The sequence below is a fragment of the Epinephelus lanceolatus genome, chromosome 23 (genome assembly GCF_041903045.1).
Source record: "Epinephelus lanceolatus isolate andai-2023 chromosome 23, ASM4190304v1, whole genome shotgun sequence".
In the NCBI taxonomy this organism is placed as follows: Eukaryota; Metazoa; Chordata; class Actinopteri; order Perciformes; family Serranidae; genus Epinephelus; species Epinephelus lanceolatus.
In genome coordinates this window covers 24554244-24581971 of record NC_135756.1, presented here as the reverse complement: position 1 = coordinate 24581971, position 27728 = coordinate 24554244, and the positions used below count along the sequence as shown (strand labels likewise).

At 40.7% G+C, this 27728-nt stretch overlaps 2 protein-coding genes across 2 annotated transcripts; one reads left to right on the top strand and one right to left on the bottom strand.

Moving 5' to 3' along the window:
• Positions 1-983: 983 nt before the first annotated feature.
• wnt7ba (wingless-type MMTV integration site family, member 7Ba) lies at positions 984-13113 on the top strand. The gene is made up of 4 exons (XM_033614852.2): positions 984-1686; positions 2821-3047; positions 7832-8103; positions 10763-13113. Exons 1-4 carry the CDS (start codon positions 1604-1606, stop codon positions 11240-11242), a joined length of 1062 nt encoding a protein of 353 aa, XP_033470743.1. The 5' UTR covers positions 984-1603; the 3' UTR covers positions 11243-13113.
• A 522-nt stretch (positions 13114-13635) lies between these two features.
• Positions 13636-26989, bottom strand: atxn10 (ataxin 10). The gene is made up of 11 exons (XM_033615374.2): positions 26824-26989; positions 25256-25447; positions 24883-24968; positions 24683-24779; positions 24203-24367; positions 23979-24059; positions 22790-22946; positions 22415-22532; positions 21841-22025; positions 19023-19086; positions 13636-16466 (listed from the first exon to the last, which is right to left on the bottom strand). Exons 1-11 carry the CDS (start codon positions 26952-26954, stop codon positions 16282-16284), a joined length of 1461 nt encoding a protein of 486 aa, XP_033471265.2. The 5' UTR covers positions 26955-26989; the 3' UTR covers positions 13636-16281.
• Positions 26990-27728: the final 739 nt, after the last annotated feature.

Below are 27728 nucleotides of genomic sequence, written 5' to 3'. Positions count from 1 at the left end.
TATTTGATGGTCGCTAGTTAAAGTACATAACTAGTAACTAGCGCACCTTAAGGCCCATCATAATACCATGCACTGGGGCCCGTTCTAACTACCTTACGCCTCTGCTACTGAGCAGCAGTTAGGAAAATGATACCAAGGATAATTTTGTATGTGTACAAAAACTATGTGGTGGTCAAAAAAAAAAAAAAAAAATTAAAAAATGAATTGCAGTATGCAAAATGCATGGGTCACAAATTACAGATGTAGATGTATCAACTTCCAACTGTGTATGACATTGGAAATTTCACAGAGAGCAGTAAATCAAGGCCAATATTAACAGAGTTGGCGTGTTAATGCTTAGCTAATGTTAGCTTAACAGCAACTTTTTAACAGGCTTGTAACAAACAAAAAATTTAAAAAAGAATTCATGATTTTTGTAAATTTAACATATTATTCTGTTGTTACAGTGGCATTACATTTGGTGAAGCGTGCATCATGAAATGTGTATGACTAAAACTCAAAATTAAGGACTCGAGACTTGACTAAGAACTAAAATAGTAATATTCATATCTATGTTTTCATTAGTTTATAGTGCCCTGAAATCAGCTCTATAAAGGGCCATTAGCATTTTTGCGTTGGCCACTATAGTCCAATACACCTAGCACTTAGGGTAGAAGTTTCAGTTCTGCAACCTTACCACTAGGTGGCACTAAATCCTGCACACTAGACCTTTAACCTGGGACTTGATTCAGGACTTGCCTGTCTTGACTTGTGAGTTACGTGCAACAACTTGAGACTTACATGTGACTTGCAAAAAAATAACCTGGTCCCACCTATGATGTATTAGACAAGAATGGGGATGAATTAATTACATTTGACAATACAATGGAGAAAAGTTGGCCTTTTTTAATTGTTATGGAAATTTAATTCCACATGTAAAATTCATTGAGATGAATTTTGGGTGGCATGATGGCATAAATGTATGCAGAGGATCACAGGTTCAGTTTCATTACAGTCTTCCCCTTTCAGTCAGTCAGCAAAAATAGAAAAAAAATGTGAATGGAAATGTTGACAATACAGATACAACTTTACAACTTCACAACTTTGGGCATCAAAAAGAAAATGAGAGAGACAAAGGGTTGGTTGGGGGGTGGGAGGTGTGTTGGGGGTGGGGATACGGCGGGATGCGGGGTGCAGACTCATCCCGGGGGCTGGTGCACCGGGAGAGGCCACTGTCTCCCACCCTTCCAATGCCACAACGGTCTCACTTTTGGAGAAGTGAGCTGCACGTATCGGACACCCGGAACCCCCATCTGTCCCCACCCTCTCTCTCTTTTTTTTCCACCCAGTCCTCTATCAGTCCAGGTGGCAGAGCGCACTTCGGCCGTGGGATGCAGCCTCTCATCTCCAACACATGGACAGCGGAGCTTGGAGCTGCCGCAGCGCGCCACGGCTCCACTAGCTGAAGACACCACCTCTCAAAAGCAGGGGAAGAAGACACGACACTCCCGCGTTTAACTCGCGGACTTCAGATTTAAAGGATATACTTTCTTCCCACGTCTTTTTTCCTCCTTATCTTTTCAACCCGCAGGAGAGCAGAACCAGTTGTGTTCAATGCGCAACCATGCTCATCATCTCGTCCCGCAGTGCGCTGCTGTCCGTCTACTACCCACAGATCTTCCTCATCCTCACCAGCGGTAGCTACCTGTAGGTTTCTTTTCAATGCACTTGCTTCATTCAAACACTAGTTGATGTGTAGTTATTCCCTTACGCGCAAATTGGCCAATTACGCACGGGGAAATTTGATAGTAAAGTTAGATCGCACCTTGAGAGCATTGGCTGGTTGTTGCAGGTGTGAGGAAACGTGATTTTTACACTTCAAAAGTCACTTTTTAACGCTGCTAAATTAACTAAATAGTCATATTTAGTTCTCATGTGGCAGAGAGTTTATTTTAGAAATGGAAAAAATGTAACTTGGACTATCCAGTCAACCAAAATTTAGAAAACATTGGTAGGAAATGCTTGTGCTGTTTAATCATTTTCATTTTCTTCCACTATGGAATCACAGACCACCACGACTTTTTTTTCTCCTCATAAAATGAGCAGTTATGTCATTTTCATTCACATATTCTCCCATAAATCGACTTAGGAGTGAATGAAGCCAATGTTTAATCTACCTGATTTTTCAACTGATGAAATAACCTGCTCTTATGGATTTACACATTATGCCAGAACCACTCTGTCATAGGAGCACCTCATCAGACAAGGGCCGTAATTGGAAAGGAGCATATGGAAAAGAGACATATCGGACTACTTGGTGCTCATGCCTGTAGGCAGCGGGGCCTGTGTAATGAGCTCTTTCTTATGGCATTAAAAGACCCAGGCCCTCTCAAAGTGAATGATTGCTGCACCATACATGCCTCTCATTCATAACAAGGGCAGGTCCTGAAACTTAAAATAGCTGTGGTGGTTCATGTTTTCGGTAACACAGGGAAAGAGACAGAGGCGGACAGAAAATGAAATGGATTTGGATCCATTCCTATAATTAACTATTGTTCTCTTTCATGAAGGTCCATTGAACATGATGTGATCTGGGAAAGGATGAATGTTGCATTTTGCTCTTATTTTCTCATTTATCTTTATGATGCAGAGACAGGAAACTAATCAGAAGTTGAGCATAAAATGCCACTTTTTGTCCAATCATACCCAGGCGATGTTCAACCATGGCATAGAGTTCAATCCAATCTATATGTTGAGTATGTTTTCAGGCACATTTTTGCTTCTCCATTTCTTCTTCTCTGTCTTGAACATTCTCTCATATTTCCTTGTTTCTCTGCCCAGGGCGCTGTCCTCGGTGGTGGCTCTAGGTGCTAACATCATCTGCAACAAGATACCAGGGCTGGCCCCCCGTCAGAGGGCCCTCTGTCAGAGTCGCCCCGACGCCATCATCGTCATCGGCGAGGGCGCCCAGCTGGGCATCAATGAGTGTCAGTACCAGTTCCGCTACGGCCGGTGGAATTGCTCGGCCCTGGGAGAGAGGACTGTCTTCGGACAAGAGCTGAGAGTAGGTCAGTCTGTTTAAAACTCAGCTTCCTTCACTTGTCTTGAATATATTTATGTCAATATAGACAACAGGAAATAGAGGGATAGAAAGTTGCTCAGAGGACAGGGGTCTTAAATACGGGTTTTCTGTTTGCCTTCATAGGAGATTTAACAGTAGAGAGATGACAGGAAAAGCGGAGGGAGTCATGGGAAATTGACAAGCAACAAAGGTCCTCAGCTGGACAACTCTCTGGAGCTTTGTGGTTCATGGTCGGCGCTTTAAACCCAAGGGGCGAAAAAATGTATTTTTACCTCTGTTAAACTCAAGCTAAAGCAAATCCCTGCACTGCATATATTTACATTTTCACAACAGTCTGTTAGACAAGTGGAAATCTTAGCTTTGAGGCACGAGTGTGGACTGAAGTGTGATCAGGGCGACACATCCCCGGTCTTGACCCCCCTTAAGGGTTGCCAAAGCTTCATGGGGGGTCGCGAGGCTTTCTTGATTCAAGAAAACTCTACAGTAGGCCCATAACTCAGCATTTCATTCATTTATTTTTAAAGTTTAGATTATTATTCAAGATATAAACTTAAGGCATAAGGACAAAGGTAAGAGCACTGTGAAGACCTGAACACAAGCTATACTCACAGAGCCTTCACGATCTGCTAAACAGCCTCATTCTGCATTAGAAAAGTAAAAATTAAAACAACCGAAAAGCTAAAACAACAATGGCCAAGTGTCAAGGAGAAAGAAATAGACTTTGTCCAAAAAAAAAAGCCTTTTAATATGTATGACATCAGGAAACATTAGTCTCTGATGCAACATTCACAGAAAATGATCTGCTCAAAATTTCTCCAAATCTAAACACACATTTCCCACAGTTATTGCATTATTATTTGGGGTAATTTTAGAGTTTATCAGCTGTTCTGTACTGTTATTCATATTCATTGAATTTGCCAAGAAAAATCTATGTCACTTAGTCAGGAGTTGTCAGTTTACTGAATGGCAGAAAATGGGTCCCTTGAGGAAAAAGGTTGGGAACCACTGCTTAAGATGTCAACCAGTATGTAAGTTGGCTTAACCAAACCAAACTGAGACATGTGGAAGGATTTTTACAATCACTGATGCTGAAAGAACTTTTCTGTGTCTCTGTGGATGAGCACAGTTCAGCTCTGTGGTTTGACATCAGCCTGTTTTCTCATTGCATTGTCCCCGAACCCTCCTTTAAGTGTTGTCAGTGGCATGAGAAAAAGCTGCAGTGAGCTCAGCTGAGTGGCACAAAAGAGACTTAAAGATGGGTGGCGAAACTTTAATGAAAGCATTTCTGCTTGGGCTACCACATGCAACGACGACCACAATAAATCCTCTGCCTCGTTCAGATGCTAACAAAAAAAAACTCAAAGGCCTTGCTAGTGTCCCCAGCAGAGATTCAATCTGCAGCTCATGTGTGTGACATCACCGTGCTTGCAACACATATTGTCAAAGGCAGAGCAGACGTAAATGGAGTGTGGAGACTTCCTTATAAAGCAGGGGTCCATGCCTATCTGGGTGTGCCATCTTCTGAACGCATTTATACATCAAACCTACAGTATACGATCCGTCAACACAAACTAACACATCTCCCTGGTTTTAGTCAACATTCTTCCCAGTTTTATTTCTCACAGAAGCTCCTAATGTGAACCTCTTATATAAATTGTATTTCAGCCCGAAATGTTTTGTTGCGGTCTTGCTGTGGGTTTGGATCCATGTTTAATCTAGCAGCTCTGGGAGCAATCACTTTCTTCTACACGGGAGACAGGCAGACAGACGTCTGGATCCCTTTATTTCTTTTGTCAGAGGAAATGTCTCTTTTCTCTTGTGGTGTGTAAACGAGCTTGGAGAGACGCTTTGGACCCAGCTCAGGTCCTCATGTCCGCTTTATGCAGACAATTTGACCAAATAAGTACTTTGTAAAAGACTTAATCTTATTACATCTGTATAAAAAATAATTACTGTTAATTACTGTAAAATAACAAATTCTGAGTGGGTCAGATTTCCTTTCCTTCACAGATTCTCACTAACACTGGTTTCCTTTTGCAGTCTTCATGCCCATTTTTGCTATTTTTAAAAATAGAAATGTAAGCCAGAGCCATACCCCCCTCTTGTGTCGCTAATGTACCATCCACCACTTCATTTGATTGACCTGCCGGGCCTGTGAACTCATTAAGCATTGAGAAAGACCAGAAAGATTCATGCTAACCACTAATTGAAGTCAGCTCCAGCAGCTGGATGGCAACAATGGAGCCGTGCATGCACCACCGTACAATCAAAACAAATCACAGTGCGAGGAGATGGCTGTTTGGCTATTGCATGTGCCTGATGCCTTGAGAAATGCTCACCATACAATATATCTGAATGGGTCGCGGATTTAGCCTGATGAGAGAAGACTTCAGAGTTTGTTATGAGTTATGGAGCGGGGGAACCGCAGACCCGATGGTTTCTGCGAGTGAGTTTGTCAGTTTGGAAGGGAGCCATTAGAATCGCCTCTACCAGAGACGCCACGCATTAATACTCTGGGCTGTTGGGAAGAACAGGGGCCCAGCATTATTCTGATTGGCGAGGGAGGATATCTTATTACCAATTGTAGTGCCAATAAATTCATTTCCCCGCTCCACGCCATAAATATAAAATGTGTTTATTCTGAAGTTCAAATGGTGACATACAAAAGCTTGGAAATGGGCACATCTCAGTCAAGCCTGGCCGCAGATTATTTCAACATGCAACACAGCGGTATCATTTGCTAGAATAATGTGGACCGCCTAAGACAGACATAGAATGACACTTAAGCCGCGTGAGAAATTCCAGTGATGAAAAACATTAAGACGCAGCAGCTCTATGAGTGCCGATCCAGAAAGAAGCTCCTCTGGTCAGCCAGTAGATGTCACTTGTGTTGTCTTTATTAAAATGATTACTGTCCTAACACTGCTGTAGTGATATAACACAAGGCAGAAAGAAAACTGAGTAATTATAACATTATATAATGTATTATTCTCTTTGTAGTGATGCCTGTCAAAGTCAACTGATGTCTCGCCCTTTAATCTGCCTCATACGGTATTAAAAAAGTGCTGATACTTGACATATTAATGAATGTAGGGTAAGTAAGGTTACGTACTCCACAGTAGCCATTATGAAAACTACTCTTAGTATTAGGTATTTAGTTACACAGTTACATATACATCAAAAACAGCTATCTGTGACATCCCCCCTGGAGTGTTTCTATTGCTAGAATCTACCACAGCCGAACAGAAACATCCAATCGGAGCCAAGGAGTCATAAACGCAGCTGTCAATCATGTCAATCACTGCTTGTGAACTGCAATCAAACTTTTAAACTACGTAGTGCTGATCAAATATGAACAAAGATTGTTTTACTTCAAATCTTAGTTCCCACTTTTCATGTTTATGGAAACATATTTTTGTGTACTGTTTACTATCTTTTTTGGCTGACTGAGGGACGGTGCTAGGTATACAATTTAATTGTATCCAACATGGCGACCAGGTCACAAACGTTCTCATTTTACAGCAAAACAGTACACTAAAAACTGTTTCTGTAAACATTAAGGAAGAGAAATACGCAATGCAGTCACAGAATCTTGATTCATATTTGATCAGCGCTGCCTAGTTTGACAGTTTGACCGCAGTTCAAAAGCCGTGGTTGACGTGATTGACAACTGCGTTAGAGACTCTTCGGCTCTGATTGGTTGTTTTTTATTCAGGTGTGGTAACACCACTGGAAGCATTACGCAGAGGCAGATCAACATCTTTTTTCCCACAGATTATCTGTCTCATGTAGGACTGTGTGGATATAGTGACAGTTTCAGCAAATACAACAAGAAGTCGTCTTTCAAAAAAGTTACCAAGTGTATCTTTAAAGAAGTATCCAGCAACTTAGTGTTGCACTTCAATAAATTTGAGGACTGATAGTACAGAAGCAGACAGGAAACAAGGGAAGGAAGAGAGACATGACATGCAAGACATGTTCTTTGGACTTTGGGGATGTGTACAGCTTGTACTACATTGACATCTCTCTATACCTCCTATTGGTTTCGTTGCATGGGTTTGGGTAGAAAAAAATTGCAACTTCATCATTTTTTATTGGTTCATGAAGTTTAGTGACCTCATGTAGTTACAGAATGTCCAGGTCTGTCCAAGCCAGATTATGTGTAAAACCCATGTGGCCTTTGAAAAGAGAACAGTAAAAATGGATACAACAGAAGCCGAGTTAGTCTCAGGTTTAGTCTCTAGTACGGGTCAAGCTCCACGGAAGCTGGATCTTACATTTACCCATGGCGAAACTCATTTACCCCCAGGACTTCTAAATGTCCACTTCTTTCAAACGCCACACTCCCAGTTTGTAACACAGGCTTTCTGCTGAAAATCTTCTCAGGTCCAAGTTGAAATAAGTATGATGACATCATCAGGATTGTTTTACAGAAGATATAAGAAAACTGTTTTTGTGGATTGAGTAGTACTTAAGCAGTAAGTAAGCTGCAATTCATGTGTAAAATTGGTGCAGTGTTCCTTTAATTTAACACCTTCCTTTATGAAGGTACAGTCAAACAAACCTAACTCCTCCTGTTTCTGCCAAAACAGCAAAACTGCATGATGGGCAGGCATTTCATGCCTTTCTGAAGAAAATACTGCACGTACTCATTTCAGAATGTCTATATAAAAAGCACATGGAAAACCTACTCAATTTAAATGAGTGTACTTGTATTACTACTTTCTTCTCTGCCTCAAATTTATTCAGATTCTGCTCTTTTCTCCTCAGGCAGCAGGGAGGCAGCATTCACTTACGCCATCACAGCAGCTGGAGTTGCCCACGCAGTGACCACAGCTTGTAGCCAAGGCAACCTCAGCCAGTGCGGCTGTGACCGCGAGAAGCAGGGCTATCACGACCAGGAAGAGGGCTGGAAGTGGGGAGGCTGCTCGGCCGATGTTAAGTACGGCGTGGAGTTCTCGCGGCGCTTTGTAGATGCCCGTGAGATCAAGAAAAACGCCCGGCGGCTGATGAACCTGCACAACAATGAGGCAGGGCGAAAGGTAACGTGATCAAAGGGACGAAACAAATGATATCCATCCAATCTTTTTTGGGTTTCAATGATGAACACATCATACAACAAAATACTATATGTAGGAATATGTAGGAAGAAGAAAATGCCTAAATTGGCATAGGTTGTCCATGACTCTGAAACATGACTAACAGTAATTTGTTGTGTATTTGCATCAGTTACAATAACTATATCAGCCCCTTCACTGTAAAGGTGCAGATGATTTAACAGCTCCTGTACACTGGATTGTGAGTGTGTATGTGTGACAGAAATGTAAAACTTGGCAGATGCAGATGCCAAAATGGAGCTGTGCCACAGCCCTTCTGTCCATTCACTGAATTACTCGGTATTAAGTGAGGATAGAGGATATTATTGCAAGTCTCTGTCTCTTCCTTTCTCAGTGGTAAAACCATAGACCGTGCTTCCGCACCGCACCACACACTGAAGCAACCAAAGTCAAGAGCAAACTCCCCCAGAATATGAAGGGGAAGACGGAGTCAATGATTTGACCAGTGCTCTGGACACACAAGTTACTAGATGTTCTAGTTGCTCAATAATCAGTCTTACAGTACAATGAAAATGTGAAGGTAATCTTTTTCACATTAGCTCAGTCACAAGGGCAAACAGTCACCTGTCAATTTTGTCATCTTAAAATATTTGTATGGCATTATAATATAAATCTGGCTCAAACCACAATGTAACTCTATATGTGTATGGTTGCACAACAGCTCTGGTCAGTTTTCTCGGGCTGTCACGCCATTATGTGGTCTGAAGAAAGGTAAAGTTAATTAGAGACTACGGTCTCAGGGTACGAGTTATTTTCCCCAGGTTTTTGACATAAAGTTGGCATACCGGTTGGAGTGCTGAAAGTTGAAGTGTCCGCAGAAAGCCCAGCTTACCAAAAGAGAAGTATCTGTAGGCTATGCAATGGCTATTAACCAGCACTGTACTGAATCTTTTTGTTTTTTACATTCAAAGCTCCTATTGAGGCTTTCAAATGAAACTTCAAATGCCCGTTGTCATACTTATGGCGTAAACACCCTTAAAAAGAAATCCTCAAATAAAATTCTGTTAAATTCTCTGATTAAATATTAATTAAATCAACGTTCTTTAATGAATACATTTAATTTATGGTGCTGTTACACTGCTACTAACCACCCCACTAATACAGGTTCATGTCTCTTCATGTGCAGCAAGCAGGAGAGCAAACACTGTTTTGACCACAGTAAAAATGATGTTTTAAAAGGCTTCATTACTTAAAAACGTGAAATTTGAAAATGATTACATCTATATTTTCTTCCGATAAATGTTGACTGTTGGACCTTATCACTCTTGAGCAGGGGTGCTCAAAGTTTTGCTGACTGAGCGTCAATTTAGGGAGCCAGCAAAGGCAACGTGCAGATACAAGTTGTCTACCAATATCACTGTCCATTGCTAACAGCACAAGCATTGATGACATAATTCGTGTGACATTCGTGGGGTGTCACTAGTTGCCATGCAGTCTGTAGCTTTTTACTTGTCATTTCTAACTTGTGGGATGCTCACAAGGGGGTGCAGTTTGAAGCAGTCGATGAGTAGTGTATTAAATGTAAGCTAGTAAAAATGAAAGTATTGAAATGGGCTGTGAATGATTAAAATATAATGCGTGCATTTAACGTCATGATCAGGGGGGTGCACAAAATGTTTCTGACAGCTGCCACAATCCTACATAACTATCACTTGAAGATTTTTTTAAGTAAGGTTGTATGGGGTACTTTTCCTCAGATAGTATATTACATACAGTAGATGTTGGCCCACCCCCAGTTTGGAGAAGCAGGCTGGAATCCGACATGGAAACTAGGCAATGTACTGCTGTGGATGGGGTCAGCAACAACATGTATTTTGGCCACCTAAAAAAGGCCCCCCCCCTAATATAAACCAGTCCCTGAACGTCAGACTGCAGTTTCCAAAAGGAAAATAAAGTCATTATATTTCTCTCTTCAAAGCCAGACTCCACTGTGAAAAACCACTGATTTAACATTGCTGACCTCCGAGGCTGTTGGTCTACTGCTGCTTGATCAGTGAATTAGTTTGTGTTGTCGTGTGACTTTGGGGTTTAAAAGGGTTTGTTCAATATCACCAGAGTCAAAAGTTAACACAAACTAACTTTCTGATCAAAGCACGGTTAGATCAGCAGCTCCCGTGTTCAGGGAGCTAAAGTTACTGTCTTTGTCAAAGGAGTCTGGTGGCTTTGACAAAAGCACAGATGGGGCAATGAAGCTGTATATCTAAATATAGTGTACACTTAACCTCATCTTGATATTTTTAGGTGGGATTCTTTAGGTGGCTAAAATACGTTTTCTACAGCAGTACATTGCTTAGCTTCCATGTCAGACTCAAGCCTGCTTCTCTAAACTGGGGGTGTATCAACTGACACCTTTTTGTATGTAATACACTTATTTTGGATAAGTGCCCTTTATAACCCCACTTCAAAAAATCCAAACTATCCCTTTAAACAGAATCAATAGAATTTTGATGTCAGAAGATTGAAGCTGCAGCCCTACACTGTTTTCAAATGTCCATTTCTGTATTAACCACACAGAATATATTTCCAGCTTGTAACTATCTCCTTTAATTCATACAGACCTAATTTCTACTCTCTGTGTGATCAGATCCTGGAGGAGAGGATGAAGCTGGAGTGCAAGTGTCATGGCGTGTCTGGCTCCTGCACCACTAAGACCTGCTGGATCACCCTACCAAAGTTCAGAGAGATTGGTTACCTGCTGAAGGAGCGCTACAGTGGAGCAGTTCAAGTAGAGCCAGTCCGAGCCTCGCGCCTCCGCCAGCCCTCCTTCCTACGACTCAAAGAGGCTCGAGGCTACCAGAAGCCCACGGAGACGGACCTGGTGTACCTGGAGCGTTCGCCCAACTACTGCGAGGAGGACACAGCCACGGGAAGCACGGGAACGCGAGGGAGACTTTGCAACGGCACCTCGATCCACACAGACAATTGTAATTTGATGTGCTGCGGCCGGGGTTACAACACGCACCACTACACGCGCATCTGGCAGTGCAACTGCAAGTTCCACTGGTGCTGTTTTGTCAAGTGCAACACATGCAGTGAGAAATCAGAAGTTTTTACCTGCAAGTAGGGAATGAGGAAGTGCGGCACAGTAAGTTGGGGAGAGGCTGGGGAAAACGGACAGTGGTTGAAGGTAATGACAAAGTGGAATTTGAAGTGAAGGACTTGGAAGTATTTATTCAACAATTTGCACATTTTTACATCCTATTTTGGAATTCTTCAAAGAGAGAAAAAAACAGACATGAGGTTTGGAGAGTAATGAGAAAAAAGAGACATTAGTGATTACAAAAACTTCCCTTCGTTTGCTCGCTGGTAGAAAACTATGACATGGTGCAAACACATCGCAGGTGAGAGGATTTGATGTTCTTGTTTGCGTCCAGCAAAGCAATATTTGGAAGACAACAGCTTGCAAAGATGCCAACAGATGTCACACATGAGAGGAAGAACAATAAGAACTATTGTTGGATCTTGAGAAGACTTTTGTAACACGCTAACTGGAAAACAGCAAAGCGCCTCAGACTGCCATGACGGAAGACTCCTGATGAAGATGGAAAGATGGCAGTGGAATACTTTTAACTGTACGCTCACACTGTATTCTGTTTGAACACTGAAAATAAAACAAAGTTATTTATGTAAAGAAATATCTTTCAAACCTAGTCTTAAGGATGGATAGCTAACATTTTTCCTCTCTATTATGACCTTCAATTGCTACTGATACATTTCAAGCTAGGAGTAACTAATTTCTAGTCACATTTACAACCACTAAACAGCTAAGCTCTGTTTCATTTCATCTGTATCCATTATCGGTGGTCAGTGGCGTACTTCACTATAGATTAGTTATTTTTCTTTTGCACTCACATGATCACATTTCTTTCTCTTTTCATGGGACATCAGTAAGTTGTGCTGTCGAGTGCTGTGCTGATATCTCTCTCATGGACAAATCCCCCCCCCTCGAACCAAGACCCTTTGTTACGCCGAGAGCCAAAGAGGGTGAAAATACTCCCAAGCTATTTTAAGCATCCAACTTGTCAGTTTGAACGGCACTTTTCATCCCGACCATGTTCATTGTTGTGTTTTCGGGGGGCTCTTGACTTCTGAGAAAAGCATGCAAGCCTCATTGGAACTCCATAGAGGTGCAATCAGGTTCAGATACATCCAACATTCCCATGAACGGCAGACGTGGAATTCCACGATGGCCTCTGCTTACACAAGGCCTTCCAGCGCGGTTTAGGCCTGCCTGGGTGGATGGCATGCTCTCTAACCACACAGAGGGGGTATGAGAGGATCAAAGCTATTTTTGGACAGCACCCTTAATGTATTCAGAAATGTTTATTTAGGCTTTATATAACTTACAAAACAATTTGAAGAGTATATTTTTATATGAGGAACGTGGCACTTTATGTCATTTATAGATGGAAAAGAAAGTCACTATTTACAAGTGTTTTCTAATGTCATTGTATTCAGATTTGAGAGCTATAAATTATTTGGAATTTATGTTTTTTTTTTTGATCAGAGTTCCTAAATTGTAAATACTCCACGTGTTTTTATCAAAGTAGCCCAGATTGTCCATCTCCATACGATCCTTCACAATTCAACGTAGCTCATGAAAGCCAAGTGATTCATCAAGTGTTGGAAAGTCCAGGAAATTTTGTGCAAACCACTGTTAAGTATTTGAGCACACGCATGGAACTGCGAGTAAGTAATCGATCAACTAGTTGTGCAGCTTTAGACTGAAGAGATTTCTGTGTTTCCAGTTGTGTTCATGGCCCTTTCAGGAACTAGGAACAACTCAGTGCTGCTTCCTAAAACATAGTTGTAACTTCAAACACAGCTAATTTAGGTTTATCTGTTCTGTGGCAAAACCAACATCTGGATCACTTACAAACATGAACAGTTGTATTTTTTTCTTTTTTTACCAATAAAATTTGAGCATCTTTTTAACGCCTCTTGGGTTTTATGTCACATCTGGCCTTTATAGACCATCACTGTGACATTGCACTAACAACAACAATCACCTCTGGGTAGACAACTGGCAACTAACTGGGATTGCGGTGACGTGGAATCAGCAAACTTGATTATTTCTGTTTTATTTTCAGCCATAACTGCAACATTTAAAAACATATAGTTAAACACAGTGGTCAGACCTATCTGGCATTTCTGCTGTGCTTGCTTCGCTATCGTCTTTGATAAACCAAATCTCCTGGTACAGAAGCTAAACAATGCACTGCTGTAGACGAGGGTTGCAGCAAATGTATTTAAGATACCTAAAAAAATCAACATCAGTTTAGGTGTACGCTATATAAATATATGGAATATTGTGACTGCTTTATCCTACACACTAACTGAAGGGGGGAGAGAGTACATTTTATGTATGTGACGTTGGGTTTTCTACCCAGAAGTTACTGTAAACAATCACCGTGACTTGGTCTATTGGCCTTATTAAAATCATTACAAAAAAAGCTGTTTGTCACACACAATATTTTATTAAGCATTATATGAACATTATTTGACCCAAACATGTAGCATATAATTTACACCCTGACAATGTTTTTTTTGCTGAAGGCGAATATCAAACAAGAAGGCACAGATACAATACAGTAGAGGCCTGTAGTTTAAAATGCTGATATGGGAAACACAAGAACTCCTGGCCTTGACTGATGTGGTACTAATGTGTTAGGAGGTGAACAGGCGGCCGCGGCCATGCCACCTAATTCAGCCCGGCTGACTTGCACAGCCTCTTTCCTGTGGGGCTGAAAAGCATTGCAGCCAGCCAGTCGAGCGCAAGTAACAGCTGTTTTGTTAGCTGTCTGAAATCCTGGGGACCGGAACCGCATAAGCTCCCTTTACTATGCCGGCGGATTGAGGGGAGAGTCCAGCCGATTGTTTCAATACATTTTGTCATTAAAAATCAGAGGCAGTGCAAACAGGGTGGAGCAGGGTGTGGGCAGGCCAGTAAAGCGCTGCATTGTTGAGGTGTCAGGACTGTTCAGCTTATCCAGCAATGGGAGGAGCAGGGAGGGATGTCATTCTGCAAACTAATGCTTATGGTCTGATTCACTCACTCACTCACTCATTAATTCATTCACTCACTCACTATTCATACACTTTCAGCATGCATTCATCCATCGTCTACTCATCTAGAAGCACAAACTATTATCAAAAGAAGAAGCACATGCAAACACAAACACATAGCTACAGCTAAAAAGGAAGCACAGTATTTACTAAATCTTTAAGAAAGTCAAATTCAAGTCAAATACAGCAAAGAGAAGCAGTCTTAGGTGTAAAACTAAATGGTTAATGATCTATGATGCATGCCATCGGTCCCCATCCCTTATTTATCTACAGTACTATGCAATATGATGGAAAAAGAAGATCAAAAGGAAACTTCACGAGCAAAATAACCATTTTTACCTTGAATTTGTGAAGAACACGTTTTTCTCGCATGGTGAATGGGAAATCCAAAAAAGGCGGATATTTTTCATGAAATGCAACTTCTAAAAATGCATGTGTTTGGGAAGTACTAAGCATACGACTATGACCACATGACTTCGCTTATACTACATGAGTTGTGTGAGAGTTTGTAAACAGATGTTTTGATGTAATGTCGTTATTAAATGTGGACCCCATTCATGAAGAATGTTTGCCTTTTTTGGATTCTCCGTTCACTGTGGAGGCATGAAAGAAAAAAAGTTTCCTCACAAATTCAAGGTAACAAAGTGAGTAATTAATATGCAAATGGTCATTTTGCAGATGATTCATTCCTTTAAGAATAATAGCCAAAACACATGGGGCATGGACGCAGCCTGTCAAGAAGCTACACAGACTAGCTTTACTGTGTATGTATTTAGTTTTGCTAAGTGAAAATGCAGTTGGTTATAGAGGGTTTGGAAGCATATAGGCTATATCATCTGGTGCTTAATTAATTATCTGGATTGGTTTATCTACATGCATTGATTTGATTGATTTATTTTGATGTGAAATACACATTCACACGGTTGCATCATATTGCCTCTGGTACAATGAGGTATTTATTGTAATCATTTTACAACAGATTGTAGTTGGTTTTTTTTATACAGTTCTATGTAGTTTTTACCTGTTGGAGAGCTGCAAAGCCTTTTGTAAAGAAAAAAAAAAGATGCTGCATCCGTGCCCTATGTATTTTGGCCATAAGATGATGAGGATTAAGATAAAGAAGTTATAAGACTATGTTGAGTATGAAACTCCTTACTATTATAACCTTAAAACAAGAAGCAGAGATCCAGCAACAAAGCTCATGCTGTATACTGAGAGATGTTTTTGAATTACAAAACATGCATAGCGTCAGTTATTAGTTCCTTAGATTATATTAATAATATCATGCCTGTTTAGATAAAGTTTTTTTAAGTGTTTAATTGTCCCTCTGGCAACGACACCACCATTTAAGTAGGTATGGTGGTAAGGGGGTTGATTACATCATGTTTTGGTCATTCTCTGTTTCATAGTTACTGCAGAAGTCACTATGGGCCTGGGATTAAACCCCAACCCCTGCTGGTACCATCAGTGTCTGAGCAAAGTGAAAAGCCCGGACACTGTGGTGCTCTTTGTCTTTGGATTAAACCACAAAGCATCAGCTCTGCCAAAGGTACCAGCGTGTGCTTGCCTCTCCCAAACTCTTCATTTCCCAGACTCGGGTCAAGACAAAACAAGCGCTCCTGATGTCTTGACCTGTTTTTATACCAGGGGGACCCCATGGGCCTTTTGTGTTTCAACAATACCATGAGCCCCATCTGGGCATGAGTGCAAGCATTACTGAGGTAGGAAAGTAAATTATACATACCTCTCTTATAGAAATATCTAAATCTAAAGCGCTTTTCTATGTAGTCTATCGGCAGTGTGGCTGTCAGTTATTCTGGACAGGCACAAAATGTATGTGTTTAGTTATGAACAGGTAATTGACCTGCAGATGAAGCTAAAGCATTAAATAACATTAATCTAGCACAACAGCAGTACATGTTCACACAAGTATATACGTGTGCACATGTACTTTAATCCTTTCTAAATAAATACTTCACGTGAAAACCTGCTCACGGGTCAAAGGCCTCCTCTCTCCTGGCCGCTCCTCTAAGGTGTTCAAGAGTCTTTCCTCACAGTTTTCAGCAGCAAGCTTCCGTCTCGCTCCTCCACCAGGAAACCCAGCTCCCTCAGCGCAGAGTAGTCGGCACTGCCTTGGCGTTCCAGGGCGGCAATCTGCTCCTGGTTCTGCTTGTTGTGTTCTAGGAGGTTCCTGATGGCGAAGATGGCCCACTGGCTGATAACTGGAGGTATCCGGTTAGGGACAGTAACGTGATAATTTCAATTCTAGAGAATTAAACTATGGTTCTTTATGGTATTTTGAGCCTATATTTTAGACACACGAAATTCATAACCTTGAAAACATTTCATGTCATAATAGCAGTTTAGAGGACCACAAAAACAACACTAAATTCATACTTAATGCTAGACATGAGTGTATAGCAGTTGGAACACAAGATGCATTTACAACTTCATGAAAAAATGCATATGTAAAAAAAACTATCAAAAACAGACTGGTAGAGAACTTAACAGTGGTACGAGCAAAACAGGCAAAACATATTCAAAGTCCAACTCAGGATGTCAAATACCCAAGAGCCTGGTATTTTCCTCAGGTCACTGAGTACGCAGACAGCCAAACAAACAAACGAGTTTCGCAGACAAGTTATGTTTTGTGATACAAAACATTCTCAGCTCCCCCCTCTCAAGTTTCCCGCATAAATCAACAAACGTGTTTCTCTTTGACAGTCTTTTTCTCGACAGAAACAAATGCTGACACCTACATGAAAAAGGTGGATGGAGTGGGTTGTGCGTGCATGTGTGTGTGTAAGCATGTATGGGAAACGGGCACAAGGGACAAAGGCCAAGCTCAGACTATTGGCCTGGTTAAAAGACAATCTGGCACAATGCCCTCACTTTAGCCAGCTAATACCAACTGGCAGCAGGATGCCCAGCAGGGGCTGGAGATGAGAACAACTTATGGGGTGGAGCTCAGTGACCAGCAGTGGACTCCAAATAAAACAGTAATCGGCATGTTCTCAAAGCCTGTCGAACTTAACAATCAAATGAACAAGTTCTGTTTTTTTGACAAGAGAAAGGTACATTTGATCCAGAACACAATGCAGCCTTTAAATTGTTAACATCTGTATGACATTATTAAATGTCTATATTAGTTTGAGCAGTTTATGTTTGTACCGGTAGTCTCGTGTAACTTCATTTGTACAGTGCACCTTCCATTTTAAACACAACATGACGCTGCAGAATGTCAGTAAGTCAGCATCGATGAAGGTTTGCTGTTGGAGGGATTTAAGGCCCACTTCCACACCCTGCTAATTGGTTTGGGATGGCACTTAATGTGACAGGCCCTCTGTAAGAACCAAGGCTATTAAATGAAGGCTGAGACATAGTCTTTGACCACATTGGAGCTAAAGGGTATGAGCTGCGATGCTGGAGAGTTACAGCAGACGGGACTAGAAATAAAGGGATGGTGTCATTCAACTTTTTGGGTATGCTGGAATGGATCGAAGCCAATATACAATCAAACATTTTCAGGTAAAAAGAATTTGCTTATAGTGTTTTACTAAAGATTTGAACTGTCACCCATATCATTATTTTTCACGTAAAATATATTCCGACCCAAGTTTAACTGCAGATGCTTCCCCATGACAGTGCGCCAGCTTTTGAGATTTTCAGCAAGTTCAAACCTTTTACTTTAAACCTTTACTGCACATTTTACTGTTGTACACCAATGATATGAGGCAATATGACGCAGTCACTCTCCTCTTTTTAACTCTCTTGGCATTAACAAGTAAACAGAGTGGAATTAGGTAGGGAGTGTGTGTTGGGGGGGCTGGGAATGGGCCCAATGGTGCACATTTTGTAGCTCTCTGAGTCACTAGAATGTCAAAGGGCCCCACGCACAGTTGTTATTACTCTCGCCAGTCATGTTGGCAGTTGTGTTGGTGCAGCTGGAGATATCACTGTTGGCAGAATCCAACAAATTTCCTTCCAAATGGCAAAACGATGGACGGTCACGCAACACTTTGTCCAACTCATTGTAAAATAGGCAAATTATAAAGCATTAGCACGCTGTCACCAAAACAACCACCACATCCTGCACATTGGTGGTCATTCAAACTTGTATTTAATAGTGCATTTGTGATTTGATTGTCTCAACACATTTGAAAACCAAGTATAAACAAGGTCAGTTTGTCAGAGTTGTTAGTGATGTTGCACTGTATCCTACTGAGAGTTGTTTATAATATTCTGCCTCCCTCATGTATGTAATCAGGGCCTGACAAAACATCAGAAACACATAGACAATTTAATACAAGAGCAGCACTGTGGTCTACATTTTTACGATGATCTATTTGAACTATTTGATACAACAACAGACTTGACTTGAATGCTCCTCACAACAAAGAGCAGCGTTTACAAGCACCACAGCAAACCCTAATAATAAATGCAGCCGATCAGTCAACACTGTTGACCAGCTGCAAGCAGAGATCTATTGAGAGGTGGTGAACACAATGTGAAGATTTCAACAGGTTTGGTTCGCCAGGCTTCACACACTGCAGCAATCAAAGCCTGATGCAACACTTGTGTTTGGTTGCAAACCCACCAGCTTTCCTGTGCAAACATGCCAAATTCAATTCTAAAAGTGCCAGGATAAAATACACAAGGCCTAAGATGACTTCTGGGCATAAATATGAACAATGATTTAGATAAACTTGAAATATATGTACATAAACACAGATGGGTTCGTATTTCCAGACCATCAAGCTATGTTAACAAAAGGATACATGGGTTGTTGCTGTCAACGTTGCAGTTGTCCAAGATGAGGGGGATGCCTTCCAGTTCTCTCACCTGAGGAGACAAGTTCAGTAAGACGTAAAAAAATGGACTTTGTAAACATGTCTGTTTTCACTTTCCATGTTTGGCATTGCTAACAAATTTCCATTAGTTATCACAATTTATTTAAAACCAGTTCTGGAGCAATGTTTGTGTTGACAACTTCCTTAGCTCAATAAAGCCTCATTTTAATCAGAGTATCTGGATATGCTATTTGTTTTGTGATTATATTACATCATGTATCAAGGCGTTCTGTATTGTTTGTCATGATGAAGCATCCTTAGGGCAATACAGAACCTGACATAACTTCTGTGAAAAACAAAATGTAAGTTTTCGTAGCCTCTCATAGCATTTTCAAAGCAATAGGTGAAAGCAAGTATTAAAGGGATGCTTTGCTGATTTTAAACCAGCTTTGTGTCACTGAAGTGTTTTTGGAGAGGCTACTGACATTATGTCGTCCCTGAGCGGGAGCATTTATTAGTCCGGTGCGGCACAGTGCATTCTGGTAGTTCTAAGTTTTCTACCTCTTGAGGAAAAGCAAATACCACAGTCTTTTTCCTCCATTTTTTCTGGTCATATCACACCAATTTAAAAAGTATTTGCGTCTTCTACAAAAAAGACAGCCTAGTTTATGAAAAGACCATCTATACCAGCACAGACGGCCCATTCTCTCTGAAAAAAGAGCCAAGAAACGCCTCATCAACACCATTTAAATCTTACATAGAAAAGTCACAGTGAATTGAAGGATTTGGTTGACTAGTGCAGTCTAGCCAGTAACCACTTTTTAAAGAGAAAACAAGTACAAAATCATTTAGAGGCATGAAATGTATCCAAGCTAAGTGTCCCTGTCCATAGCAGAGCCTCACATCTATGCAAAAGCAGCAGTGTGGTTGTGGGTTTGTCTGAGGCCGTCACAACAGGGTGATCTGCTCTGTATCATGTGTCTGATTCTATAGGCTTAATTATTGTCTTTGCTTGCTATTGCCTTCTTCTTGCCTTTGTGGTTACCCTCCAAACACACTGCTGGGAGCTCCAGAACGAGACCAAGTGCTGAGTTTCACAAAATGGAAATGTCATTGAAACTGTCAAAGAAACAAAGTCGCTGACTAGTACAAGCACCCAGGTCTGATTTTCCACTTTCAAAACGATTATCTTTAGTTGCTAACATTATGTCCAGACCCATAAAGAGATGAATAACAAGCGACTGGACCCTGACTTCAGTCCGGTGCATGCAGTTCAGCCCTCTGCACGCATCTTAAATTACAATCTCTCCCAAAGGTGAACAGAATGACATTTGGTTTACTGGAAGAGATCTTAGTGAAAACAGATATGGGGTGATTTCAAACCACTGACAGACCACAGATCAGCATCCATAAATATTATAGAGAGGCCAACTGAGGGTGGCCATCCCACAAGCATTCCACAAATCTGTTTCTATTAAGTAGGACTGAGTCTATAATGTGCCACAGATAGAGGCCAATTCCTCCCCACTCGCTTTGTTATCTGTCTTTGCTTTATGTTAATAGTGAGATGCTGACAGATGGCGATGGAAGGAAACTGATAAAATCACAGAGGCAAGGGAGGGAATGTTTCACATTTCAGTGCAAAACCAAGTTGTTGTGTTGAAAGAACTCGTAAGCTTGCAGTCACAGGAACACACAACCTCACGCTTCATTAGACATTACCCTCCTTTACAGTCCTCAGTTGTCCTCGGCCCTCAGGAGATCACGGGGTTTGACACAACAGCCCACTACTAGAACCCGCACTCTGAACATGCTAATTTGGTGTACAGATAGGTCTGTCAAAGCAAGAACAGGAGGGCCCCACAGATCTCTCACCCTCCTCTTGACCTTTGACGCCATTAAACCGATCAAGAGTGCTCACAAAAAGCCCACAGATCCCAAAGAAAAAAAGTAATGAATAAGCATCCCAGCTAATAACAATCTCATTTTAGATCTTCTCTGCAGTTTCATTTTCTAAATCCCTAACTTTCTCCGGCCGTTAACATCTTGAGGACCATAATTTGGTTAAATATGAACTGGTGAGCATTTGAGTTCACACGTAGCGCTTGAGAGCCAAACCAACACCACTTTGCCTCGGCTCTGGGTCTTCTATTGGGGAGCCCCAAAAACTGATCGCGGTGGAAAATCAGTGCTGAAGTCTGCTGTTAAAATTTGACATCAGTAATCAACTACTAAAAATCAAGCCATCAATTAATAAAGGTACATTCACACCTTACCTGCTTGGTTTAAAATTAATCAAAATTTTGACTGGTTTGTTTGAAAGTTGCCAATCAGACTCCGCTGTTGAATAAATATCCACCTGAAAAGGAGAGTCTCTGCTTCCAAGCAAACTTTGATAGAATCTGTCTCTGATGTAAATGCATACGGACCAACTTCAGAATTTTTTGATGTTAGAGTTGTAGTTTTTGCATGAATTCTTAAGGTCAACTACTACTGAATCCATCTGCTGATTGGGAACTGACAACCATGCTATTTAATAAGAGAACTGTATATGAAGTATATATATTGAAGCATATATATTTATGTCAAGTGATTTGGTAGCCATCATAATATGACCATGCATTACCAGAAGTGGGGGATTTTTGCTGAGTGAAATTTTATTTCTCCACGTGGGTCCATGATAATTCAGGATAACATCATCAAACTGTCTAATAAATGAGGTACCTGTTAGTCCGTACGACTTCCTGTTTACAGCTCTTGATTTGTTCGTAATATGTTAGTGTGAAACTATCCATTTATTACATACCTTGTTCTGGTTGTTGGTGTTGCCGTAACAGAGGTTTCCTATCAGTCTGATGAGGTGGGCCTTGAAGCTGATGACAGGAGAATGGGAGGAGGGGCCCCCATCTTCACCGAATGCGGAGAAGTTCTGAGCAGCACTGAAAATATTCTTACTGGCCTTCCCTATAGCATGCACCTGCTCCAGGAGTGCTGTGGAAAAAAGGTAAGAGTGAAAAATGAGACAGCATACAGAGTAGCAAGATGTACCCCAAGCTTAAGTTCAAGCTATTACATCTTATTATTCAAATGATGAATGTGAAATTATGGGTTTTAATTTCTCAAAAATGTACTTTAGACATGATGTTAAGTACCTGATACAGTCATTCATGTCAAACCTATTTGTATTTGAACTCTGCTGTGTTTTTACTGTTGTCAATATGAGGCAGGGTTGTGTGCAGGAATTGTGATTTGTTTCTGTCGGTGATTTGATGAGAATCTGGATCAGTTGACATATTTACCATAAAACGGCCAAAATGGATCCACAAACTGCGGTTGTGAACCCGGTCAGAGCGGCTTTTTTAGTGTATGTTTTCATTTACCAACAGTGGTCACTAGAAGGTCAGGATGGTCCTGGAGGAACATGAACTGCCTGTGGTCTGAGGTCATCTCACACAGCACATCCAGCAGGCTAATCACTGTCAGTGCCTCCTGCAGGACCTGCAAGGCATTGCAACCAAAATTGGTCAAATTGGGAAAGGATGCTTAATGTAAGATCATTTAAGGGAGTGGACTTGTGAGTTGGACCATGAATGAAATGAAAAAATAAATAAATAAAACTATAGAGAGCTCTTTAAATGATACACTCAGTTTATGCTCTTCATGAGGGAAATCACATCATACCAACACCAGCTCCACAGACCTGCAAAACATACTTCTCTGTGTTTACATGTATCAGTCAGGTTTACTATCTGTACCTCATCACTGGAGGCGGAGCCAGTGGCGAGAGTCAGCACAGCTCCGCAACCTGTGTGGAAGGAACTAGCCAGGAAAGAAGCCACACTGGGAGGGATGCCACAGTCCCTCGAGTGTTCCTCTTGTAGCTGGGCAATGAGCAGCTCTAATAGGGTAACTCTGAAAACACACACACACACACACACACACACACACACACCTATATCACATATCTATAGTACCTTTAAGCATTAGACATTATTCTGTATGTGTAAGAGGTAGTACTCCCTTATAGGTCATATCAGCTTTCAACAACTTGCATACAACTATTTTGCAGTATCAGAGAATTTCTTTGAGAGGTTTCATGGGACAGTGTTTATTATAAGATCAGTGTCTGTGTAATGACAGCACAGAATAGTACAGGAGCCAAGCCTTGCTTGCAATCTTTTTTTATGTCAGTTAATAATTTGTTTTCTCATGATAACAGGTTAATTTATGTCGCTTTTCAAGATAACGAGATAGGATCACTGTCCTGACTGAGGGGGAGGATTCATAACTGTTGTCAAGCTGTAGTTTTGTTTGCTGCAGTTATGTCATTAGAGCAGACAATCTCCTTTTATAGTAGCCAACGAGGAGAGGTTGACCAACTCCCATCTCTCTCCTTCAGCCAGCAGCTGCTCAAATAAAGCCTGTGAAGTTGCAGCTGGGCGTTTTCTCCTTAAATGATGAGGACCGATTGTTATGTTATCTCTAACATAAAGACACAGTTTCTGCCTTTGTTAGACTTTGACTGAAATACAGTCTGATGCACTGATCCATAATGGGTTGGGCCTTCTTTTTGATCTGACATTTCCAGCTTAAATCTGTTGCACAGTTGTCAAGATGCCATCTATTCATGCTGACATGGCACTCCTGATCTCAGATAAACATTATAAGTAATACTGTCATGCTGTAGAGATGTCCTGGCCCTACATATCATATTCTACAGACTCTAAATAAAATTTTTGGTTGGTACAGATCCCTGCAAAAATCACACTGTAATCATTTAATGTGTTATTCTATGAAAATGACAACGAGGATGTTAAAATTACCATTCCTGTTTATCATGCAAATTATATTACAATTGTAATATCAGTCAAAAATAATAAATTGAAATAATCAAATTTTTCAGAATCATTCAGCCCTAAGTGGAAAAACATAAAAATAAAGTACCTTTCATGGTGTGACATCCCAGAGTACATGCTCTCCACCAGAGCTGAGCACTTGAGGAAATACTGGGTAGCAATGATAACCCTGCAAATATATGAATACCAAATAAAACTTAATAAAGAAGTAGCATATCATAGTTAGTGATTCCTTAATATGATATACACACTGCAAACTCTTCAGACATATAAACCAACATTTGCTTTACACACATAAACACACAATCTTACGTCCAGTCCAGGTCGGGTTGAGTCCTACAGAGCTCCATCACCCTGAGTGCAAGCTGGATGTTCTGTGGATCAGACAGTTCTTCCACCTTGGCTTCATCCAGACATGTGTGGAGTACCATAGAGGCATAGTTCACCGCCTTCTCATCATCAACACTGAGCAGCTGCCTGTTTACACATGTTTGGGTTCACTCAGTGTAAGGACAAACGCGAAAAGCTTTTACAAATAATGATACTGAAACAGAATATGTATTATAGTAAAAGTAAAAGGTTTCCTGTGTCTCAAATTGACACTGTTTTTAGTGTGGAAGAGACACTGAGCTCTTTACATGACATGAAACTTGGCCCAATGAGTTACCAGAATACCAACACAAAAAGTTAACTGCAAACTTACAAAATTAATGACAGCATGAATTATGTATTTTATGTAACAGAGTTGTTTGCTGCGCTACAAAAAACATAACTGAAGCACACGAAACTTACAGAAAAAGATTTGGGAAGCTCAGCCGCCAAATGTCATCTTTACACATCTGGTTTCCAACCGATAAGTTACCGAGGAACTGGATCCCACAACGAAGAGCTGGGCCATAGGGGATGATTTAAGAGGAAGGTCAGTATTCAAAAGAGTTGCTGAATGTATCGGATAATTTTTCAACGATCAATTTCCAGATTTTTAGACTTACGTTCAAATATGCTATCTCTGCTCTCCAGACGTGTGGTCTGAAGGAGGCTCAGGAGTTTAAAGGATATATCAATGAAACCAAGCTCCCTAGAAGAAGCGGAAAAATACATTATGTGCTTGCTGTATGTTGAGTCGCTTCCTTGCACATTTCTTTTGTCAAATAATGTGAACACAATAACATGTACACACCCTGTCTAATGCAATCTAGTAAAATTGAATTGTAATAACACCTACAATTTTGCAAAATACAGTTGAATTACTGTTCAGGCTTTGCCAAGGAGGTGTTGATTGTACTCTGCAGTCACTTTCGAGATGACAGAATTTGTTAAGTTAATACATCTGTCTCATATTCTACCATCTTTTAATTGTATTACCTGAGCAGACTTTGGTTGCGAGTGCTCTGGACACAGGCGTTCCTCTGAGCCCTGAAGCACTCAGCGGTCAGCTGCAGCTGCAGGGTGATGGATTGCAGGTCCTGATTGTCACAGCTGGCAGCCTGAAGCTCATCACACAGTCGGGACAAGACTTTCAGAAGGCTGGAGAATGCCTCCTCTTCCACAGTGTCCCTGGGAGAACAAAGTTGACCAGAAAAAAAAAAGGAAGGACAGTTACTTTACAACAGTAGTACCCAAGACTGAGGGCCAACAGGGGGAAATGTGGATTGAAACTTAAGATGAATGGGACTTTTTCCTCAGCAGACATTTAATCAGCAGGTGTAAGCAGTGTTGGGGAAAGTACGTTTAAACAGTAGTTACCAAACTACTAGCTATTTTACAATAAAAAGCAGTTAAACTACACCTAACACACTTGACACTGAATCAAGTGGTTAGGTGTGTTTGTTTTAGGGACTGGGGCAAGCCAATCCCTACCTAGGCAGCCTGAGAATGTGTTTTAAGGAGAGGCTGGGATTGTTGGGGTGGGATTAGGAAATAGGACTGCGACAGTATGAGATTTACACGGTACGACAACCCTAGAAGAAAGTATCGTTGTATTTCAAAATTATTATCACTATCAGTCAAAATGACCCTCGAAGGAATGAAAACAGAAGGGTAATTTTGGGTGAACAAATGTTTTATTACTATTATTGAAAACTGAAACCATATTTTTCTTTCATTTACAATATCATAGATAAGAAAAAGCACACAATATAATAACAAAATGCCAATTCAAAAAGCTTTATTGGCATGACATTTAACATGTGTTGCCAAAGCACAATTATAGTTTAAGACAGTGAATTCAATTAACTGCAATGAAATATAACAGGTATACAACCGGTATATTGCTGCAACCCTAAAAACCTTAGTCATAGTATTTGACTGCAGACATCTTGGTTGCAAACCAGAGGGCATTTTAGTCAAAGGGCAGATGACTAACAATAAATGACAACTGTGCCCGATGAGCTGTAGCATTATGTCATACTGAAAAGCATCATGACAACAGTGTAAGTAATTTATAATAAACTACATAAACTACATGACTCAGAGTAATTCACCACTGAAAAAGCTACTAGGTTTTGAAAGTAGGTAAACTGCCAGCCAACTACTGCAAACTGTAGTTAAATTAGTGACATGTAGTGTACTACTACTAAACACTGGGTCTAGATAATAACACTATCAACTGCGCCATCATTAGTGAGGCTAATTAGTTGCACCTGTGCTTTTCCTTGATAACTCGAAATGTCTGAAACCATAACGAGCTTGTCAGTCGTCTTTGTGAGTAACAGCGGTTAACTAATATAAATTATATTGCAGTTAATGGTTAAATAACTTTCCACCTCACTGTTTATTAGCACAGTGGTACAAAAACCTGAGTAACGGTAGCCAATGGACCCTCAACATAAACGTACGCCGGATGTTATTTGATAGTGCGCAGCGGCTAGCTTAGCCTGTAAGCTAACACCCTCCGTTTCTTTCGTAAAGGCACAAATTGACTTTGTCCGCACCTGTATTCCTTGTCCCGTAACGCGGTCGTGAATGTTTTTAAAACCTGCAAGTGTTCCGGGCAGTGTTCCTCGCTCAAAATGCCTGCGATAGACGCTGAGATGTTCATGTTGCTGTCGGTGGTAGCTGCCATGTTTGCCTGTATCTTCCCTGTGGGCGGGACTTCCGGATACTTTTCTAACACGCTATTGGTTGAATGCAGAATGAGGGCGGAGTCAGAGCATGTGCTGCTGTTTTCACTGAAGTTGTCAAGTCACTCTTGTCAGTGTTGGCCCACATAAACATTAAAAAGAAAGAACCCCTGGAAATATTATTTATTACACTCTTTCCACAAAATATTGTACTGCTATTATATGATGATCTTATACAATATGATGCATTGCTGTGGATTAAACCACCCAACAATCAAGCAGTTAAAATGAGCACAATCTTACACATATACAGCAGTAAAATGTAACATACAGTGATATTAGTCTAAAAACATCAAAAATTATCAGTGAAACGCTACATGGGAACATTTTTACTGCACCATAACTACTTTAATTTTTGATACTAGGCTATAAGTAAATGTTACTGATGATACTTAGGATACACAATTAAACCTAAATAGGGTTTAGAATGCATGACTTTTACATGCAGTAGAGTAGACTATTTTCACAGTGTGGTATAAGTAAGCTACCTTTTTACTTGAATAAAGGACCTGGATACTTCTTCCACCATTGCAGACTGCAAACAATCTCTTTGGCTGATGCCAGTTCTTTAGCATCACATCAGCTTTATAATTGCATCAGTCATCATATTTAAGCAGTTTGATAGTCTGTTGAGATGGATATTGGCTTATTCTCACAGTTTTGTAAAATATTTTGTATTTAACATGTTTTACAATGTTTAAGAAATCCGCTGAATC

What these genes read in the sequence shown, in the direction of transcription:
- wnt7ba (XM_033614852.2), top strand. Translation starts at nt 1,604, where the DNA reads ATGCTCATCATCTCGTCCCGCAGTGCGCTGCTGTCCGTCTACTACCCA. An exon ending in CTCACCAGCGGTAGCTACCT is followed by an intron (nt 1,687 to 2,820) that starts GTAGGTTTCTTT and finishes TTCTCTGCCCAG; the next exon opens with GGCGCTGTCCTCGGTGGTGG. An exon ending in ACAATGAGGCAGGGCGAAAG is followed by an intron (nt 8,104 to 10,762) that starts GTAACGTGATCA and finishes CTGTGTGATCAG; the next exon opens with ATCCTGGAGGAGAGGATGAA.
- atxn10 (XM_033615374.2), bottom strand. Translation starts at nt 26,954, where the DNA reads ATGGCAGCTACCACCGACAGCAACATGAACATCTCAGCGTCTATCGCA. An exon ending in CAGAGATAGCATATTTGAAC is followed by an intron (nt 24,780 to 24,882) that starts GTAAGTCTAAAA and finishes CCTATGGCCCAG; the next exon opens with CTCTTCGTTGTGGGATCCAG. An exon ending in GGGATGTCACACCATGAAAG is followed by an intron (nt 22,947 to 23,978) that starts GTACTTTATTTT and finishes GTGTGTTTTCAG; the next exon opens with AGTTACCCTATTAGAGCTGC.